The 22,408-nt window shown below is 43.9% G+C and overlaps 1 protein-coding gene across 2 annotated transcripts in view; it reads left to right on the top strand.

Annotated features, from left to right (window-relative positions):
* Nucleotides 1-22,408, top strand: part of LOC143935662 (proton channel OTOP2-like) — a 127,872-nt gene that overhangs the window by 50,816 nt on the left and 54,648 nt on the right. For both annotated transcript variants that reach the window (XM_077459693.1, XM_077459692.1), the window contains exon 2: nt 15,251-15,387. In XM_077459693.1, the coding sequence (XP_077315819.1) occupies nt 15,251-15,387 (137 nt within the window). The remainder of the gene's footprint in view (nt 1-15,250; nt 15,388-22,408) is intronic.

The raw sequence follows: 22,408 nt of genomic DNA on the forward strand, positions 1-22,408 counted from the left end.
TTTTGAATCATAGAATGGCCGCTGTCTGTCTGCTCGACACGCTGATCGAGCGGGCAGACAGCGATGACTCGAGTATAAGCCGAGGGAGGCACTTTCAGCCTCAAAAAAGAGGCTGAAAATCTCGGCTTATACTCGAATATATACGGTAGTTGTATATAAAATGCACTTTTTATCTTTCAAAAAGTGTTTCTCAGTGCTAAACCTTTCATCCAATTTTTAAATTGCTGCATTTGTACATTTTATAAGCCAATATAAAGGAATAGTAGTGGTAAAAAAAAAGTCCTTGTGGATTTAAGTAACCTTTTTTTTGGTAATTCTCCTTTAAGGGGTGTGGCAGGGGGTGTGTCCTATGCCTAAATACATTTGTTAGTAGGTGTCCCTCATTCCCATCTCAAAATGTTGGGAGGTATGCCAAGGGACTGAAGTTACTGGTGCCATACGGGCACACACACACACATACTCAGGGCTCTGCATTGGGTAGTAGGTGTGTGGGATTGCTTACCCTGGGGGCTGATCCATTAAATGTTGATTTAAATACAGTGTTTGTAGTTAGGCCTGTGGTTGCAGGGGATAGAAGAGAGAGGTCTGACATAAGAGAGAGTCATTCCTCTAGTTTCCTCCTGCCTGGACTCATAGAGCCAATTTATGTAGAGGTACATTTACAGAATTATGTAGAGGTTCTGATACAGAATTGCCACTGCTGAAGTGTTTGGGGTTATTCTCAGGTTTGGAGTGCCTAGAAAGCAGACTGAACATAGTATTGAGCTATATTGCTCTTGATCTCAGTTGGATTACTTAAATATATACTGTATTGTTTGTTACCCTTTTCCACAGAAATATTGCAGTAAAGGCAGTTTCTGTGTTTTATCATCAACACGTGTTTCTCATTGGTCCTTGCACTTACATACTTGCCAACTGTCCCGAATTTCCTGGGACACTCCCAGGATTTAGACCTTTGCCCGGTCTTACCGATTACCGAGGAATGTCCTAAGAAATTGTTTTTTTCGCCATTTTATTTTTCGCGGCACTGAGGTCCACGGCACTGGTCAATTCTGTCTCCATCACCATTTTACAGAAGACGAGCTTGTAAGAAATAAACAAGTGGCGGAGCCCAGGTGGCAATGAAAGCTGAGCGCCATTTCTATTGGCCGCTTTCTTGCCACCCAGGCTCCACCTCTTGGTTCTGTAAATGGCGCGGAGTATCAGGGCTGGGCTCAGCCCTTCCTTTTCTGAGCTGGCCGCTCATCTGTCGGCTAATTGCCAGCTCCCATCTCTCTCCACAATTACCCAGCTGTTTAAAGACTGGCTTTGCTGACATGCCTTCTGGCTCCAGATCCTGCTTGCTGTTCCACTACTTTGATACCTGACTTCTGCTTGGCTGACTATCCGTTCCGGTTAGGGCCGGTTCACACAGCGAGGCGATGCGAGGCGACACGGCTCGCCTCGCCTCGCTCCCGCAAGTCGCCCCCGTTCTGTACAATGGAACCGTTCTGAGAGGAGCGACTCGAGTCGCTCCGACTCAGAAAAAAGGTTCCTGTACTACTTCTGGGCGACTTCGGGGGCGACTTGCATTGACTTCTATACAGAAGTCCTCTGCAAGTCGCCGCTGAGGTCCCCGCAGGTCGCGGCGAGGCAAGTCGGAGACGCCTCGCCGCGCCTCGCTGTGTGAACCGGCCCTTACTGAACTTTGGCTATGTTTTGACTATGTTTGTTCTTTTTACTTTTATTATTAAACAAGTGTGATTTAACTGTACTTCTGTCTCGGTCTGATTTCATGGTTTCCGCCAGTAGGCGAAAGCCATGAATTCAGGAGATACACTTGTTGGTAATATTTTTTCCAGATTGGATGAGCAAGATCACCACATGGATCAGATTGCCATAGCGTTACAAATGCTCCTGAATCGTACGACTCATCTGGAATCTCCTGTGGCTGCTCCGGTACAACCTGAGTTGCAGGCCACCCCTGCTGCTGCGCCAGTCTCTGTGAAGGCACCCACCTCGAGTATTACCTCTGTAAGAGGTATGTCTGGTTCTACTCCACTTCCCCAGCGAAGTTTGGGGGGCAATCCAGTTTAATGCAGAGGGTTTCTCAACCAGGTTGAGATATACTTTGAGATGCTGCCCCAGGCGTTTACCACGGACAGAAGCAAAGTAGGTTTCATGATATCTTTGCTTTCTGAGAGAGCCTTGGTCTGGGCAAACCCTCTATGGGAGACGCAAAAAACTGTTGTCTTGAGTTACCCTGAGTTTGTGGCCTCTTTCAAAAGGGTATTTGATGTTCCCACATGCTCCGCTTCTGCTGCCAAGTGCCTCATGTCCATCAGAGTACGAGAACTGTTGCCAACTACGCCATTGAATTCCGTACTCTGGCAGCAGAGGTCATTTGGAACAATAAGGCCCTCGTGGCTGCTTTTTCTCATGGTCTATCGGATTCCATCAAGGATGAGATAGCAACCCGAAATAAACCCACTGAGCTGGAGAGCTTGATCTCGTTTGCCATCCTCATTGACTCCAGACTCAGAGAAAGACTCTTTTAAGGAGCGCTTGCAGAAGCCTCCTGTACATTTGCCTCTGAGCTTCACAGTCTCACCCATGCCTCCCTCACCTCCCATTCCTCCTGGTACCGAGTCGGACAGTGAAGATGAACCCATGCACTTGGGCTTCACATGTCTCTCTGCGGATGAGAGAACCTTTTTAATAGGAGGGAGAGATTGTGCCTTTATTGTGGCCAGGCAGGTCACTTTTTGAAGTCTTGTGCTACCCATACAGGGAACGCCCAAACCTTAAGGTCCTGTCACGGAGAGATCTTAGGTGACGTTGTTTCATCCCCAGTTATCCTCTGGTTTCAGTCACCCTTTCTTGGGCTGAGTCGTCCATCGAGATACAGGCTCTAATTGACTTTCATTGATGCTGCCTTTGTATCAAAGCACTCAATTCCGCTGCAGCTGCGTGACACTCCACTTGCCATTGAGGCTCTTGGTGGGAGACCTCTACAGCCTGCCCATGTGACTCATGAGACGGTTCCTTTATCCATGGCCATAGGGGCTCTTCACCATGAGATAATCCAATTCCAAGTTATTTCCTCACGTAAGTTTCTGCTGGTTATTCGTTATCCTTGGTTACAGAGACACAACCCCTCTTTTGATTTGCACCATGCTGAGGTTCTCTCCTGGTCACCACAATGCAATGAGAAATGCTTCCAGAAGGTAGCCAACGGCCTGTGCACCTCATCACTCTCCTCCCTGCCAGAGGAGTACTGCAATTTTAGCGATGTCTTTGACAAAGGTCAAGCCAGTAGTTTGCTTCCACAACAGCCGTATGATTGTGCAATTGACCCTCAACCTAGTGCCATATCCGCTCGTGGCCAGGTTTACCCTTTGTCGGTCTTGGAGGATAAGGCCATGGAGGAGTATGTTACTGATGCACTTTCTCGAGGTTTCATCCTCAAATCCTTGTTTCCTGCTGGTGCTGGTTTCTTCTTTGTGAAGAAGAAGAGTGGTGAACTGAGACCTTTTATTGATTATAAGGGTCTCAATCATTTCATGATTAAGAATGCCTGCTACCTTGTTTTTGGGGCGTGACCGGATGTCAGGGTGAGAGGTCGCGGCGGGCTCAGACCTACCGCTCGCTCCAGAGACTAATGCTGCCAAGGTAGTGTGGAGGAGGAGGAGGGAAGGAGAAGCCGAGCGTTGTGGAGCCGAAAACGAGGGGACGCTGTGAAGCCGTGACACCACGAAAGCGAGATCAACGGTGCACTCGGTTGTTCGAACGGCGCGACAGTGGAGATATGTGGAGGTCGCCATAGGAAGCTCTCCCATAGAGGAACATCGATCCCCACATAAGAAACCCTGTGAGAGAGGGACGCAAAGCGAAGGGAGGGATTGAGCGATACCTCCCCCCCGGTGAAAGAGACGTAAGACCCGAAGGTATGACTAGGAAAAGGGGGGTGGAGGAGGCGACCACACATAATGGATCACAAACATTACGTAGTTCCAAAGATAAGGCTGGCCACTCGACCGGGCGGACAGGCGTTGCTGCTGCTGCCGCCGCTTCTAAACTGGAGCAATATGCCCATACGCCTAATCAGACCCCAAACCAAACACCTAGAAAGAACGTGCAAGTCGGAGAGGGGCGGCCGCAGAGTACTGCAGCCGTGCAAACGGTCGGAAGGAAAAGCCAGGGTTTGACGACCGAAATAGAGCCGACAAGTTTAAACAAAGTAATATGTGTGGCAGTCCGGTCGGACACTACGGGTGTAATGGGTGGAATATCGGAAGCACAAGCGTCCGTGAGTAATCTCTCCTTGGAGAGGGGGACTGGATGGGACACTGAGATAAGTACAGAAGGAGAAATTTGGGCAAAAGGTAAAGAACCATCACTAAAAGAAATTCTTTCTGCGGTGAATACATGTAAATTATCATTGGACGATGTATCAGACCAATTAAAGCAGATAAGAGAAGATGGGATAAATCTTAAAAATGAAGTACAGAAAACTGCGGCCCGTATATCAGATATGGAGGAGAGAGTCAGCCAGGTGGAGGATGAAGTACTCCCGTTGAAACAGGAGACGCAAATGATGAAGGGCCAGTTAAATTTGTGTATGGCTAAAATGGATAATATGGAAAATATTATACGCAGGAAAAATATCAGAGTTTTAGGTGTCCCGGAGAAAAGTGAAGGCAATAATCTTGCTGAATTCATGGAAATATGGATAAAGGATATGGGAGTGAGAAGCTATCAAGATTTTTTGCAATTGAAAGGGCGTATAGAATTCCGTTTAGGATGGTGGAAGGAAGAAGTCATCCTAGACCCATAATCATCCAATTGTTGTCCTATAGAGATAAAGTTGCTATCCTTCAAAGAGCAAGAGAACTGCGTAATCTTGAATATAATGGGATGAAGATTTCATTGTATCCGGATTTTTCCCCAGAGTTGCAAGGACAGAGAGCTAAGTTCATAGAGTGCAAAAAGAAATTGCAGAGTCTTAAAGTGAACTATGCATTGCTTTATCCGGCAAAGTTGAGGGTATCAGCATTTGGGGAAAACATATTTTTTAATAGTCCAGAAGAAGTTAAGTCGTGGTTGGAGGAAAATAAATGTCTGCTGCAACAGAGGGAAACGCTGTAGTATGAAAACAGAAAGAAAATGGACAATTTTTTCTTTTTTTCTGGACTAAGAGGGAACGTCCCCATACTGCTCTGTTTGTCTCCCTCCCTCTCTCCTTCCCCCCTTCCCCCTTTTTTTTTTTTTGGTTGTCTTGGCAGTAATTTGGACTATTGTTTGTTATAGAAATAAGAGTTATGGGAGTGGGTGGATAGGGTGAGCAGGTGGGGAGGATATATCACCCTGGGAGGTAAAAATGGTCATGTTGGAAGCCCCTTAGAAGGGCCCCAAGTGGGGCATGGGAGGGTTGGGGAGGGGAAAGAAAAAAGGGATGGGGAGTATGAATGGATGAATGATAGTGAGAGAAAGGAGGTTGAAAGGATACGAAAGGATATAGGTAGGCATGGTAAAGGATTATTAATTGCACAAGAAAAAAAATATATCTATTTAAGTATAGAGTTGATGGGTGAAATTGTATTGAATATGATGGTCAGGTAAAAGGGCACAAGAAAATGAAATTAAGAGAGGCACAAGGAAATAATATTGCTCAATTTATATAAAATGTGTGTAAAATGTGTATAAGAAATATGGTAAATATGAGATACAAAATATGTGTGGGATTAAAATTTTGGAGCACTGGGAAAAAAGAAATAAGCGAGGGGGAGAGCACGTGTGAAAACACAGAGAAAGCACGTAGAATGGAGAATAAAAGTATGATATTGTGATTTAGGTCTTAAATATGGGAGTAAGTAGTAAGGTTCACTAAAGAGGTTAAAATTTGTTCTTGGAATATACGGGGGGTGAAGGAACAGTTGAAGAGACGTGCGTTATTTTCCATGGGGAATATGGGTAATTATGGGATGCTCTGTTTACAGGAGACCCACCTGGACCGTGATACAATCAGTGTGCTAAGACACAGAAAATATAGGATACAATATCACTCTACATACACTTCCTACTCAAGGGGAGTGAGTGTCTTAATAGACCCTGGGTCGGGTCTAACTTGCAGGCAGAGCATCGTAGATGTTAAAGGGAGATATGTGTTCCTTTTTTGTGGTATAGAAGATAGAGTATGTGTGATTGCAACTGTGTATATCCCACCACCATTTAATGCAGAAATATTACATGAACTGCTGAAGTTTATAAAGGATAAGCCCGGAACCCCAGTCATAATAGCAGGGGACTTCAATATGATAATGGATCAAAAAATAGATAGGTTCCCACAGAAGGGCGGTAGTAGGGAGGGACCTAATGGGTTGTTATTTCAATTCTGTGAAGAAACGGGTTTTGTGGATATATGGAGAAAGTGGAACCCCTTAAAAAAACAGTATTCTTGTCACTCTAAGACGTACTCCACCTTGTCCAGGATCGATATGGTGCTGTGTAATGAAGAGGCGCTGGGGATGGTGGAGAAAGTGGAGTACGAGCCAAGGGGAATCTCGGACCATTCACCAGTAATGTTTTTAATGACAATAGGGAGAGGATGTAGTAGAAGGGAATGGAAGATAAACCCATTTTGGTTAGAACTAATGGATAATATGGAAGAGGTAAAAGAAAACTTAAAAGAATTTTTGAGCATAAATGTGGGATCTACGTCCCTGGGAATAATGTGGGATACCTTGAAAGCCTTCTTAAGGGGGGAATTAATAAAAAAGATATCGCAGATTAAGAAGAATGGGGCAGCAAAGGAAACAGAAGTAAAAGAAAGGATAAGGAGGTCAGAAGAGAGGTATATAAGGGCCCCCTCAGAAGAAAGTTCCAAGGAATGGGAGAAAAATCAGGTAGAATATAAAAGACTTATATGGGAGAAAGAAGAGAGGAAAAGGCAGTTTCAGAGGCAGTCCTTCTTTTGCGAAGGGGAACAAGTGGGGAGGGTATTGTCAATGATTGCTAAATCAAATAGCTCGTCCCCAATAATACCGGCGATATTGGACAGGGAGGGAGGTATGAGGAAGTCAACACCTGAAATAGTGGAAGAGTTTAGAAAATATTATGAGGAACTATATAAAGTTTCAAACTCTGAAGTAGAGGGGGAGATGCAGGAATTTTTTGGGAAAATAACATTACCCAGGCTGTCGGAGGAAGATAGGGAGGGCTTGGAAGCACCATTGACCCTGGAGGAGCTGCAAAAAGTAACAGCAGAAATGACAAATAAGAAAGCACCAGGTCCGGATGGACTGCCGATAGAGATTTATAAAAAATTTGGGGAAATACTTTTACCGGCTCTCCTACAGGTGTTCAATGGCGCTTTTGAAGCGGGACAGCTGCCGCAATCAATGATGGAGGCCACAGTGGTGGTCCTAGCAAAAGAAGGGAAAAACCAATTGGAGACCGCATCATATAGACCTATATCGTTATTGTGTTCAGATGTTAAAATTTTGGCAAAAGTACTTGCAACAAGGGTAAAAAACATAATACCAAAACTAATACACCAGGACCAAACTGGGTTCATCCCAGGGCGGTCTACAAATATGAATGTGAGACGCACTTATTTAAACATTCAGATTCCTTCAGAAAATAAAGGGAATAGAGCAGTTATGTCCTTAGATGCAAAAAAAGCCTTCGATAGTGTGGAGTGGCATTATTTGAGGAGGGTGTTGGCGGAATTTCAATTTGGCCCGAGATTTATGCAATGGATAAGAGTACTGTATACAGGCCCTAGGGCGAAAGTGAGAATAAATGGGGAATGTTCAGAGGGGTTCCATTTGGAGAGGGGGACAAGACAGGGGTGCCCTTTGTCGCCCCTGCTTTTCGCCCTCTCGATGGAGCCTCTGGCTATAGCCTTGAGAGAGGCGAAGGATATTCGGGGGTTTAAAAGAGGGAACGAGGAGGAAAAGGTTGCCTTGTATGCAGACGATGTATTGCTGTTATTAGGGGACACGGGGCCCTCATTAGTGGCAGCAATGACCCTGATAAAAGAATTTGGGTATTTCTCCGGACTTGAAATTAACTGGGAAAAATCTGCCCTCCTACCAGTGGATCCCCTCGATACCCCACTGCCAGTACAGGTATCCCAAATAGAAATAGTTAAACAAATGAAGTACTTGGGAGTGAATATGACGGCAGACCCAAGGCAGTATATAGCAGGGAACTTAGTCCCACTTATGTCAAAATTAAAACGTAAAATTAGAATATGGAAGAACCTCCCCTTGTCAGTAGCTGGTAGGTGCAACTTAATTAAGATGGTGTGGATGCCTCAAATATTATATGTTATACAAAACTCACCGGTTTGGATTCCAAAATATTGGTTTAAAAAAATGGAAAGTTTGTTTAGAGAGGTGATATGGAAGAACAGAGTGGCAAGAATTAGCTTACAAGTACTACAGAGACCAAGGGAAATGGGTGGGATGGCCCTACCTAATATGAGATACTACTTTCTGGCTGCCCAATTACAGTATATGAGGGGAGGTAACCTGGTGGCAGTGACAGGAAGGGGGGTTGGACCCCTGGGGAGGGATACTCCACATAATACGGTCGCGGAAGCCGTGGAAGCCGACTCATTTAGGACCAGCTGCCCCACAGTCCAACTGATGGTAAAGTGTTGGGAGGAGGTAAAAGTAATATTGGGGTATAGAGGATATACAGAATTCTCACCAATATGGGAAAATAAAAATTTAGGGGAAATTAAGAAAATGGGGAGATTAGTAGAATGGGATCGGAGCGGCATACACTTCTTAGTACAACTATATAAGGACGGGAGACTGAAAACATTTCAGGAACTAAGGGATGAATATGGGTTACCGGCTTATTACCTCCTTAATTATATACAAATTAAACATGCGCTAGAGGCACAATTTAGAAACAGGAAGTTGGAATGGAGTAAAATGCCCGCACTCAGGAGAATTATAAGTCATAATATATCGAAAGGAGGCATTTCAGAGATCTATAGGTACCTAAAGGGAACAGAACAAGAAGGGGTAATAGAGGAGGAAAAAAAGCAAAATGGGAAAGAGAGGTGGGCCCAATATCGGTAGAACAGTGGGAAAAGGCTCTGGCATTAGGGGCGAAAGTTTCCTTATCTCCATCAAATAGTATATCTCAAATATATTTAATCCATAGGGTATATTACACTCCTCTTAAATTGTATAGATTTGGGTGTAGACAGGATGCAGAATGCCAAAGATGTGGGGACCGAAGAGGAGATTTAATACATATGATTTGGCGATGCCCAAGATTATATAGATATTGGGTAGGAATAATAGGGGAAATTAATAAAGTGTTTGGGTTATCACTAGAAGTAGAAGCTAAAATATGTATAATGGGATTGATAGAAGAAGAGGAGGTACGAAGGGATATCCATACAGCAGTCACTAGATGCCTTTTTCAGGGGAGGAAATTAATTGCGTGTAAATGGCAGAGGAGGGAAGCGCCTACAGTAAAGGAATGGATGGAAAGGGTGAAAGATAACATAAAAAAGGAGGAATACATATATAGGAAAAGAGGTAATTATGGGAAGTTTGTTAAAATATGGGGAAAGTGGGGTGTGTAAAGGGTGAGTAAGTTACAAGAGTGATGGATGAAGGAGGGTATGAATGAGAGGTGGGGAGGGGGATGGGAGAAGGGAATGAGTAATTTGTTTAAGTTTGATGTTATTTAAAATTTTCTTTTGTATAAATTGTGAATGGAATATTATTGGCGGAGGGAATGGGAGGGGGAGAGGGTTGATAGGGGGAGGGAGGATGGGATGGGGGGATAAGGGTAATTTGTTTGTAAGGGGAATTATTGTATGTGATTACTCTGTGGCAATATTTGTAAACTTGAATATAAAGCAAATAAAATAAAAAAGTTTAAATTTAAAAAAAAAAAAAAAAAAAAGAATGCCTATCTGATTCCATTGATTACAGAGTTATCTGACTGCCTCAAGGGAGCAACGGTTTTCACAAAGCTTGATTTGAGAGGGGCAGCGCATACAGTTCCTGGTGCATTGAAAAGGGTACGGTCCGGAGGAACGCTCTTGGGTTTCAACCTCGGATGTACATGCTGCTGTCCTCCTCCGTAATTTTCATAGACGTTTTCCTCTCAAGCCCGGTGGTCCTCCGAGGGGGAGGGGTCATTGAGGAGGATGTACTGTCAGGGCTATGCTCAGCCCTATCCTTCCCGATTTAATTATTTTTCCCCCGCCGCCGCTAGAGGTACGCAGCACTGGTCAATTCTGTCTCCGTCACCATTTTACAGAAGACAGGCTTGTAAGAAAGAAACAAATGGTGAAGCCCGGATGGCAATGAAAGCGAAGCTCCAGTTCTATTAGCCGCTTTCTTGCCACCCAGGCTACACTTCTTGGTTCTGTAAATGGTGCAGAGTGTAAGGGCTGGGCACAGCCCTTCCTTCTCTGAGATGACCGCTCAGCTGTCGACTAATTGCCAGCTCCCATCTCTCCACAGTTACCCAGCTGTTAATGATCTTGCTCATCAGTCCTGCTCGCCTTCGCCTTGGTCTATCTCCTGAGTTCTTGTTTAAAGACTGGCTTTGCTGAATCACTTCTGGCTTGTTTACATCCCTGTTCTGCCTCTCTTCACCACAATCAAGGGTGGTCAACAGACATCGAGTACAGGTACGTTGGTTTGAGCAGCCGAGCCGCCTTGCTGCCTTGCCGCAGTATATATGCGGAAGGCGGTCGATATGTGGGAATGTGTATGATTTTTAACTGGTTGTTGTGGGTGACCACTGCATCCACCGGTGTGAACCAGGGCTTTTATTTATAACAGCGTTTAAATCACTTCCATACTACAGACCGTCATGTGACACCCTGGACTTTCAATGGAGATATTATTCGCATCATTCAGATACATATATCTGAATACATACGATCATAGTGCCTCTTAAGCCGTTTGATTGTTTTTACAGGTGGCGGGAGGGGACGCCTCAAACCCCCCCTCCTGCTGCCCTTCGGGGTTTCTACCGGCTTGACTATGCGATCAGTGAGCCAGAGAATGAATCATCCCACAGGGAGCATTTACCATAGAGCTGACCAATAACCAGATGGTTGCAGCTCATCTCTATGGCCTTCTGAGGCCAGGCACGGCATTCGTGATGTTGCTTCCGGCTCCAGCAGATGTAAACACCGGCCACAGCCTAGAGGCGAGATGTGGGGACTTAGAGACCCCAGATCTCACTGTAAAGAGGACCTGTCATGCCATTTTCCTGTTGCAAGGGATGTTTACATTTCTTGTGATAGAAATAAAAGTGATTAAAGAAGAAAAATTTAAAGTGTAAAAATTGGTAACCTGTAAAACATTTTAAAGTGTAGCCTATGGAGATTTTTAAGTACCGAAGTTTGGTGCCATTCCATGAGTGTTTGCAATATATAAGCATGGCGCGTTAGGTATCTATTTTTTCGGTGTAACATAATTTTTCAAAGTATACAAAAAATTGGGCTATTTTTACTGGGTTTTTTTCACACAAAAAAAAAATCACATTTGAAAAATTGCTGCGCAAATACCGTGTGACATAAAAAGTTGCAGTGACCGCCATTTTATTCCCTAGGGTTTCTGCTAAAAAATATATATAATGGTTGGGTAATTTTATAGCAAAAAATATGATTTTCACACATAGGAGAAGAATGCCAGAATTGGCTCGGTATGGAAGAGGAGATTTTTGATACAGTGATTACTGCATTACTTTGGTAGAAAAAATTATATTTATATATATATATATATATATATATATATATGAAGCACCCTCCTATGTACAGTAGGTGCTAGAAGAGAGTATAGTTTTTGATCTTTCTGCTTACCAGGAAGATGGTCAGGTAAAACTTAGCGTGCTCTCTACCTACCGGGGAGCAGGATCTATTGGTTAGGTCTGCTCTTTGTGCTCAGGTGCAGCTCAGCTTGTTTGCCTGTCCCTCTCTGGTCCAATAGGGAGGCATGTTGGACAGCAGGAGGGGACCTGATAAGTGAGTGCACAGGCTTTATTACAGTCCAATTGGCAGAGGAAAAGTGCTGCATTGCATTTTAGGTTACTGTATATAAAGCAAAAGCACATGTGCTCAGAGTGAGTTGAGCCGGGGAACAGAGTCCAGGAGGGAGGGGGCGGCTGCCCTCTTCTTCGCGGAGGCGGTCATGCGGCCCTGGGTGGTCGACCCAGGGCCCTAAAGAGAGAGAGACACTGAACCCATAGGTCCTGCAAAGCTGACTGGATGGGAGATATCAGGAAGGATCTCATTCTGCCTACTGTGAGTACAGATCTGTGTTTTTGTGGCCTGTCAAGTGAGGGCCCTTCAGCTAGAAGAGTCAGTGGACAGGTGTCAGTAAAAGGGTTGCTACTAGAGTGTCCTGAAGATAGTGTAGTGCATCAAGTTTGCTGCTAGTGAGAGCATGAAGACGTAATTCCTCCATACATGTAGCTGTATGGTTAACCGCTTCAGCCCCAGAAGATTTAGCCCCCTTCCTGACCAGAGCACTTTTTGTGATTCGGCACTGTGTCGCTTTAACTGACAATTGCGCGGTCGTGCAACGTGTCTCCCAAACAAAATCGACGTCTTTTTTCCCACAAACAGAGCTTTCTTTTGGTGGTATTTGATCACCCCTGCGTTTTTTATTTTTTGCGCTATAAACAAAAAAAGTAGCAATTTTGAAAAAAAAAACACTTTTTTTACATTTGGTATAATAAATATCCCCCCAAAATATATAAAAAATGATTTTTCCTCAGTTTAGGCAGATACGTATTCTTCTACATATTTTTGTTAAAAAAAAATCGCAATAAGCGTTTATTGATTGATTTGCGCAAAAATTATGGCGTTTATAAAATAGGGGATAGCTTTATGGCATTTTTATGAAATTTTTTTTTTACTAGTAATGGCAGCGATCTGTGATTTTTATTGTGACTGCGACATTATGGGGGACACATCGAACATTTTTGACACATTTTTGGGAACATTGTCATTTATGCAGCAATCAGTGCTATACAAATGCACTGATTCCTGTGTAAATGACACTGGCAGTGAAGGGGTTAACCACTAGGGGGCAGGGTAAGGGTTAAGTGTGTCCTGGGCATGTTTCTAACTGTGGGGGGGGCGTGGCTACATGTGACATGTCACTGATCTCTGCTCCCAATCACAGTGGCACTGTTTACATTAGCATCTCCCCGTTCTTCCTCCCCGTGAGACGATCCGACTCACGGAGGTCCCGGGCGGCACACATGTCATCTGTGCCCAGTCTTGCCACAAAGAGTTAACCCAGCTCCGAGCAGTCCTCTTATCTTTTTTCAGTTAGATAAAAACAGACACACAGAAAAATAGGAGTCAGTTCTTCTCCCTTGCTGTGAGTGACAGGTGATTTACATATCTCATGCATGAGCCTGTATACTTCAGATCCCCTTCTCCTTTCTTCGCCAGCTCTCCCAGGATTGGCTGCTCCACACCCCAGCACGATTGGGCATGCTGAATTCATGTGGTGACTTTTCTGGGTTTTGACTGGATATTAGTGATCATAGCAGAAGTTCAGTGTAAGAAATACACAAGAGAAAATGTATTATTATATTGACAAGGGGAGAGTAGAGGTCAATGTGGAGTCTACCGACATCACGACTCCACCCACCGAGCTCCGGAGAACAGACCCACTCACAGAATTTGCAGTTTTTCGGGTCTACAGACAGAGGGGAGAAATTTAACAGGTAAGGATGAATGCAGGAGGCATATATATCCTTATAGGTGGCAATAGATTAGAAAGTGAGAGTTGTCCTTATCCTTTGTGAATAGTTCCAGTTGGAGTATCCCACTCATCCCTTCTGCCATCCAAGTTCTAAAATAAAATACAAAAACCCAAATACCCTGGACTGATCATTCAGTAACAACCAAGTGGGAAAAGAGTGGGACAAGTAGGAACCCCCCTAGCAACCAAGTGGGAACTATTAGCACCCAGCTGCTGGTAACCAGAGAGAAGCCTTATTCCGCGTACACACGACCAGACTTTCTGTCGGAATGAACTCTGACGGCGTTCCGCTGAAACGGACTTGCCTACACATGATCACACCAAAGTCCGATCGTTTAACTCGATGACGTACGACGGGACTAGAAAAAGGAAGTTCAATAGACAGTAGCCAATAGTTGCCCTTGCGTCTTTGTTGGCCCGTTGGACCTGCATACAGACGAGCGGTTTTCTCAATAGGAACTGGTTCCGGTGGAAAGATTTGAAACAGGTTCTATTTCTAAAGTCCGTCAGATTTTTCGACAGAAAAGGTCCGATGAAGCCCACACAGGATCAAATTGTCTGACGGATTGGTTCCATCGGAACTTTGCTGTCAAAGTCCGGTCATGTGTACACGGCATAAGAGGTCAACATTCAGCAAGCCCTATGAAGACAGTACTACATATAATTGCAAATCATACATTGAAACAAGGTTTCAAAAATATATACATTGATAATATCATTTGTAATAAGATGACTACATTCACACATTAAGAATAACGTTTCCCTTTAAGTCAGGCCCATATCTTTCATCTTTTGTCCCTTTTATTCATCCTTTTTGAATGTGTGTTCTAGCAGATTTTCACGCATTTACATTATTCTATCGGGGATTGTGGTACATAAAAATGCACTGAAAAACAGCAACAGAACAGAATAGCATTGCTTCTTATAACTCATGTGTTGTTTGGCCTTACGACGCATGCGTTAAAGTATGAATGGGGCTTTGGGCAATATCTTCCTGCCAGAAAAATACTGCTTCTGGTGTCTTATGCCACATACACACAATCAGAAATTTTGCCAGCAAAAGTCCGATGTGAGCTTTTGGTCAGAAATTCTAACCGTGTGTATGCTCCATCAGACTTTTGCTGGCAGAATTCCAGTCAGACGGACCAAGTTTTCCAGCTGGGTTATAAAATTTTCCGACAACATGATCCGATCTGACTTTGTCCGATCATGTGTAGAGAATTCCGATTGGACAAAGTGAGATTGTGTCCAAACAGTACAGTATGTCCTTTGAAATACAGGTCCTTTGAAATACAGCCCTGAGGTTCTTCAGTCATGTAGATCTGTAGGTATATTTAACTTTACCAAGATAATATTGTCTGTTTGCAGATTTTTCCTGTGGAAAGAAATGAAATGTGTGCACCAACTATACATGCAGGTATCTGACAAAATGTAAAAATTATTTTGTACATAAAATTTGCATATTAATTATTCCTCATTATTTATTATCCTTGCAGCGGGAATCATTCTCTTTGGTATCGGTTCACTTATTATGACCTTTTTAAAGATTACATACACAGCTGAGTACACGGATTGCACAACGCCCACGAAGATAATGCAGCCTGTCATGCAGGCTCTCTTCATCATTGTTCAGGTATGAGAAATTCATAAACTATCAGTTTTCACTTTGCACTACCAGCCCAATTTAAAAAAAAAGCATGGCGTATGCTGTATCATTGCCCAACATTTAATTTTTTTTTCAATTATCAAAAATACATATAGAAAAACATTAGAGTATCTATCGTCCAAACTATTTTTTTATTTTTTTTGGATAAAATAAGCAATTGTCAGAATCCGTGTTTTTTCCTGTCTCTATCAATTTTCATTCAGTTCCAATCTTGATAGCACAATGGGCCATCTTTGGAAAGCTCTTCAACATTTGCTGATATCACTTCATAGACAGTTGTCACCAGATAAATGTCCCCACTGGAAGATTAGAGCTGTAAAATTTTGGATAATGAGCAGTGAAATTTGATTGCAAGGCGTTTTGCCTAATGGTACAAATATAATTTGAAAAAATGTTCAGTAAATTGTATAAGGGACAATAGGAAAGTAAATTGTGGTGAAATTTTGTAACTCGTTACTATTGGTTACAGATGAGGTTCAAGTTCAGTGGCACTGCTGTAATGGGTTTGCAGCAGATCTTGTAGACCTAATTCTTTGTAAACATAATGCACTATATGGCCTTTGAACTTAGGTCAACTGGCTTAGAAGGGTCAATAAGGGGTTTTTTAGATAAGCCAGCCTCATATAAAAAGAGTGCGGCCACAGCAGCCATATGACAATGTGCGTTATCTGTGATAGATAATGCTGATAACAAATAGGCAGAGATTATTGTAGACCTTGTACACACTGGAAGGTCTCCGAAAGTAGATGTAAAACCTTACAAAATGTCATGTAGATAGTGTAGTGTGTAGTGCTTACTCCTGAAAGAGCTACATGGTATGACGGGGTCTCCATTCTCTGCCATTTTTGCCCAAAAAAAAAAAAAAAAAGGGAGCACTGTTCTTCTTTTCCTGCCTTCCTGGCCATCCTGCTAAAGGTCCCGTCTGCTCATCAGAATCCCAGCCATGCATAACCACTAGGCGCCCGCGCTATAGCCGAAGGACGGCTACAGCGCGGACGCCAATTGCCGGGAGGCCTTCCCTGTATGTCCTCCTGTTTACTACCGCAATGCGCGCTCCCTTGGACACAGCCAGTCACAGATCGCTGTAAATGTCCAATCACAGCAGCCGTTTACAGCACGATCTGAGTGTCCAATGAGAGATGATCTCTCCTTCATCACACAGAGACAGCGTGTGAGGAGGGAGAGATCAACGGCTGCAGCGGTTAGTGAAAAAAAAAGACTGTAGACTCTCTAACGTTCACAAAGACCAAATGGTATCCACTAATTTGGGTTATGTTTACCAAATATATGTAGCAGGCATATTAATAATTTGCTAAATTTTAACACAGAAACAAAGAAAAATGCGGTCTTTATTCATTTGTAGTGCAAAAAATAAAAAACCCAGAGGTGATCAAATATCACCAAAAGAAAGCTCTATTTGTATGAAAAAAAGGACAAAACATTCATTTGGGTACAGGGTTACATGACTGAGTAATTGTCATTCAAAATGTGAGAGTACCGAAAGCTGAAAATTGGTCTGGTCACGAGGGGGGTTTAAGTGCCCAGTTGTCAAGTGGTTAAAGGGCCTGCTCAGCCACAAACCCTATTAGGGATCAAAGAGGGGTGGCACTGAAGACCTGCCTGCTGGAGTCTGAGAGTGACATTCCAAGCTTGAGGGACACTGTAAGCACTGACCCAAAGGGGAAGGATTTCACTGAATATTGCTTCTACTACCCCTGTTTCACAGGGCACAAGGCTTGTCTGGCTTGGGTTATTGCTATAGGTGCCCCATTGCCGTCTACTTATTATCCCACTGCTTAAGGGACTGTTCTGCAGAGCTACTACAATTAAGAGTGTCGTCATTGTTCCTGTCAGAAATTTGGAGTATCAAACAACTCCAGGGACCCTATCCAAGTTATTGCTGCAATAAACTTTAAAAAGGCAAGCCTTCTAGACTATGTTCTTGGAATCAGAAGTGTGGAGGTTGCTGTTTGGCTGGCTCCTGCAGTAGCAAGAATAGAACCCGGGACACTAATTAGCAGCCCTAGTATAGGGTAGTGCTACACATGTCTCACAGAAGGGCAAAAATCTTTTGGGGCTAATAACAAAACATATAATATTCCATGTTTTCAAATCTGCTCCCTGCAGTATGTTGTATATTGCTTCATATGCCCTTGTGGATTGTTGTATGTCAGAAGGAGTATCTGTACCCTATGTACTTGTGTTGGTAAAAACCGTAGGTTTGTAGAAGAGAATAATAGCACCCAGGCTCAAACTCTGGGTGATTGAGTCTATAATTTTGGATATATAATCTCAACCCCCCTCTCTCCTGGTGGCCTCAATGAGAAAATCAAAGTTAACACTGTTATTTAAATTTTACGAGTGTAGCCCCCTTCTAGATAGGTGCTAGGACTAGGTAATTGCGGACTAGGTAAAAGGGGTCAGTAGGGCAGTGCTTAGGTGTCAGTAGGGCAGTGGATGGTGTCAGTAGGGCAGTGGATAATATCAGTAGGGTGGTTCTTAGGTGTCAGTAGGGCAGTGGATGGAGTCAGTAGGGCAGTGCTTAGGTGTCAGTAGGGCAGTGGATGGGGTCAGTAGGGCAGTGAATAATGTCAGTAGGGCGGTGCTTAGGTGTCAGTAGGGCAGTGCTTAGGTGTCAGTAGGGCAGTGCTTAGGTGTCAGTTGGGCAGTGGATGGGGTCAGTAGGGCAGTGGATAATGTCAGTAGGGCGGTGCTTAGGTGTCAGTAATGCAGTGGACGGGGTCAGTAGGGCAGTGCTTAGGTGTCAGTAGGGCAGTGCTTAGGTGTCAGTAGGGCAGTGCTTAGTTGTCAGTTGGGCAGTGGATGGGGTCAGTAGGGCAGTGGATAATGTCAGTAGGGCGGTGCTTAGGTGTCAGTAATGCAGTGGACAGGGTCAGTAGAGCAGTGCTTAGGTGTCACTAGGGCAGTGGATGGGGTCAGTAGGGCAGTTGATGGGGTCAGTAGAGCATTGGATAGGGTCAGTATTGGCAAAGGATGGGGTCAGTAGGGTAGTGGACAGTGTCAGTATTTTTTAATTTTTGCTATTTTATTTTTAGTACTTTTTACCATTTTATTTCTTTTACCACAATTTAATATTTTTATTATTTTTTACAATTGTATTAGGAACCCCATTTGGGGGCTTTGGTGAGATATCAGGGGTCTAAACAGACTTCTGATGATTCACCTTTTAGACAGAGAAAGCAGATTGAGGACACAGTCCTCCATCTTCATCTCTGCAGCCTGGGCCGCACAGAATGAATGGACAGGCATAGCACCATACAGAGCTTCACACAGTTTACTATGCTTCAGTTACGAATGGACACAGAAATGATCAGTACTGATCACTGATTGTCTTTATTCAGAAAAGGAATGGGCCAGTAAATTACATATTTACTGGCCCCTTCCCCCGATCTCCATCCTAAAACATCCTCCACAGCTGGCAATGCTGCGTGGAACAACGGGGGGATGCAGGGGAATGTACGGGGGGGTGGGGTTGAGCCCATAGGGGCAGCAGGAAACAAGTAACCTGGATAGGAGCCATGGCGAGGGCTGCATATGGAGGAACTGATGCCCTCCATTTTCCTCCTGCAGCCGCTAAATGTTGGGAGGAGGGAGAAACTGGCTTCAAGCGGTTGCAGGGGGAAAATTAAGGGCATTGGTTCCTCTATATGCACCATAATCCCCCCGCCACCCCTCCTCCTCTCCAGGTATAGAACCAAATGTGACAGGGAAACTGCACAGGCTCCCTAGAATATGGGGCTGGGTGGCAATTGTGACCCCTATAGCTACACCAGTGGGACAAAGTTTTCAGTGTCCTGAAGAGCTCAGTTTATTTTATTCTTAGTGAAAGGTTTTTGCTTGGACTGTTTAGAGAGGAAGAGTAATCTCCTCATTTTGCTTCTACAACACAGTCGATTTCTGCACTTGTGCAAGGACTTGATTTATAATTGTACAGAAGCGAAAGTGTCCTCCTGTTGTAAATAGTTTTGGAGTATCCCACTCAGTTCCCTAATCCCATCCAAGTTACCCAAAAATAAATACACCAAAAAGAATAGCCCTGGACTGTTCTTTGAGCCAAAGAGCGACTGTGACTGTGTGCCTGACTGCAGGTCCTGGCAAAAGACACCTGGGCATACGGGCAGGGCCGGGTTTACATACGGGCTATTGGAGCTGCAGCTCCAGGCCCCTTTCTCAAGATAGGCCCATATGCCCAAAAAAAAAAATAAGATCGACTTCGAGGATTGTAGCTCGGCGATCAGGAGTCACAGAGACCCCATATTTTGGGGGTATGTAGCTAAATACCCACTCCAACACTGGTTAAAATATGGGGCTGCTATCATCTATGGTTCCGGAGATACGGGGCTCCTTGCGCTGCCTGTCAGAAGCTACATACAGAGCGGCAGTATAAATACAAGCTGGAACACTCTGCAGCAGACTGAGAGGATGAACTCACAGTGCTTATAATAATTACTTCTATATTACTTATGATAATTAACCCCTTCCCACCCAGGCCCATTCTGAGACTTCTCTCCTACATGTAAAAGTCATAATTTTTTTATGCTAGAAAACTACTCAGAACCCCCAAACATTATATATTGTTTTAGCAGACACCCTATGGAATAAAATGGTGGTCTTTGCAACTTTTTATGTTACACGATATTTGCGCAGCAATTTTTCAAACTTTTTTTTGGAAAGAAACTGTTTCATTCATAAAAAAAACACTAAAGTTAGCATGATTTTTTGTTGTGTACTAAGCGATGCTTTACATTTTTTTACAGGTTACATGTTTAGAGTTACAGAGGAGGTCTAGTGCTAGAATTATTGCTCTCGCTCTAACGATCATAGCGTATGTAACCTGTGTGTATCTGGCTCTGATACTAACCAGTGCCTACCCAGGGACTGACTAGTATCTCTCCCCAGCCTGTCCCCACACACCCTCTCACCTGCTGACCTGTGAATGGGGCAATCACTTCCGCAGTGTTATTGTGTTCTGCCAGTGAATACAATGATTAGTGTTGCTAACTATAGCTGGCAGCACTGATTGTTTTGGGGAAAACCTGACAGGCTGGTTGTACTCAAGTCGGTTAATAGGTTGACTTGTGTAAAACCAGCTAGCCCATACATAGATCGACTATGGCTGGTCTCTTCTTAATTGTTGTAATTTCAATCCATGTCTGGCCCGCTTAACCACTACGCAGTCCCTAAACATCCTTCCACAAACCTTTACATTTTTCCTTCCCAGATTACTTCATCCTCCTCTCCTATACATAGTGCCCACTGTAATACTCTCCACACATCTCTCCTGTACATACTGCTCACTGTCATACTCTCCACACTTCTCTCCTACACATAGTGCCCACTGTCATACTCTCCACACTTCTCTCCTATACATAGTGCCCACTGTCATACTCTCCACACTTCTCTCCTACACATAGTGCCCACTGTCATACCTCCAACACTTCTCTCCTATACATAGTGCCCACTGTCATACCCTCCACACTCCTCTCCTGTACATACTACTCACTGTCATACCCTCCAAACTCCTCTCCTATACATAGTGCCCACTGTCATACCTCCAACACTCCTCTCCTGTACATACTACTCACTGTCATACCCTCCACACTCCTCTCCTATACATAGTGCCCAATGTCATACCCTCTACACTCCTCTGCTGTGCATACTGCCCACTGTCATACCCCTCACACTCCTCTCCTGTACATAGTGCCTTCTGCCATACCCTCCACACTCCTCTCCTGTACATAGTGCCCACTGTTAGACCCTCCACATTCCTCTCCCTCACCTGCACATACTTCCCACTTTTATACCATCCATACTCCTCCCCTATGCCTCTTACCCACAAAAACTGTTCTTTAAAATTATGCTGAATATCCTCAATGTTACCAGCTCTAGAATGGGCACACTTTTGTCAGTTCAACTAAAGGAAATATCACAGTCCTCATATTTGTTCTGCCCCATTATTAGTACTTATTTAATTTTGTAATTACTATTGTGATATATAGAGGAACACGGGGGATGTCAGCTACTCTAAATATAGCACCTGTAGAAAAAAGTGTCCCTGAAATTATTTTTCAAATGTTGACAACTATGCACTTAGGCACTGCCCAAGGGCCACAGGGTAAGTAGGGGCCCCATGAGAGGCTCCTGTGATATTAAAGCAGTAGTAAACTTTTCTAAAATTACTACTTTTTAGAGGCCCTGGGGTAGGTTATGGCATGATGTACAAGTATGCCCAGCATATTAGCACATTAGGGCACACTTAAATTGTCAGATTGAGCCCTCCAGTGCTGTGCTGTGATCAATCCAGCGGCACTTCCATCTTCACCCGGTCTTCCTTCTGGGTTCTGTGCCTTCCGTCACTTGCCTTGGCCAGGCTGTGTTGATGTCACTCCCACACATGCTCATGTGCATCCTCTTTCTCTCATCCCCCCTTTCTCTCTCATCCTCCCTACCCCTCACACCTCTTTCATCCCCTTTCTCTCTCTCTGTCTTTCTCTCGCTCTCTCATCCTCCCTCTCTCTCTTTAATTGAATTTGTTATAACAAAAAATAGTTAGCATTTTTATTTATTTATTGTTTATAAAAGGCCCCACCAAAATCCTCAGCACCAGGCCCATGATGTTCTTAATCTGGCACTGCATACGGGGCTGGCAAAATATGTGCATGCTATTGGTATAATTCATGTGTACATACATTCATCCTATATCCATTTACTTACTCCATTATTTATTCACTTATTTTTAACCACTTCCCTTCAACCAATTAAAGCTCCCCTGTACCTATGTGCTCGCGCACCGAACGCGAACTCACATGTAAGTCCCACCCACATATGTAAATGCCATTCAAACCACACATATGAGGTATCACCGCGTGCGTTAGATCGAGAGCAACAATTCTAGCTCTAGACCTCCTCTGTAACTTGAAACTGGTAACCTGTAAAAAAAATTAAAAGGTCGCCTATGGAGATTTTT

This window comes from Lithobates pipiens, unplaced genomic scaffold, assembly GCF_037356315.1.
Source record: "Lithobates pipiens isolate NorthernLeopardFrog02 unplaced genomic scaffold, aLitPip1_a1.2 Scaffold_28, whole genome shotgun sequence".
NCBI classification, from domain to species: Eukaryota; Metazoa; Chordata; class Amphibia; order Anura; family Ranidae; genus Lithobates; species Lithobates pipiens.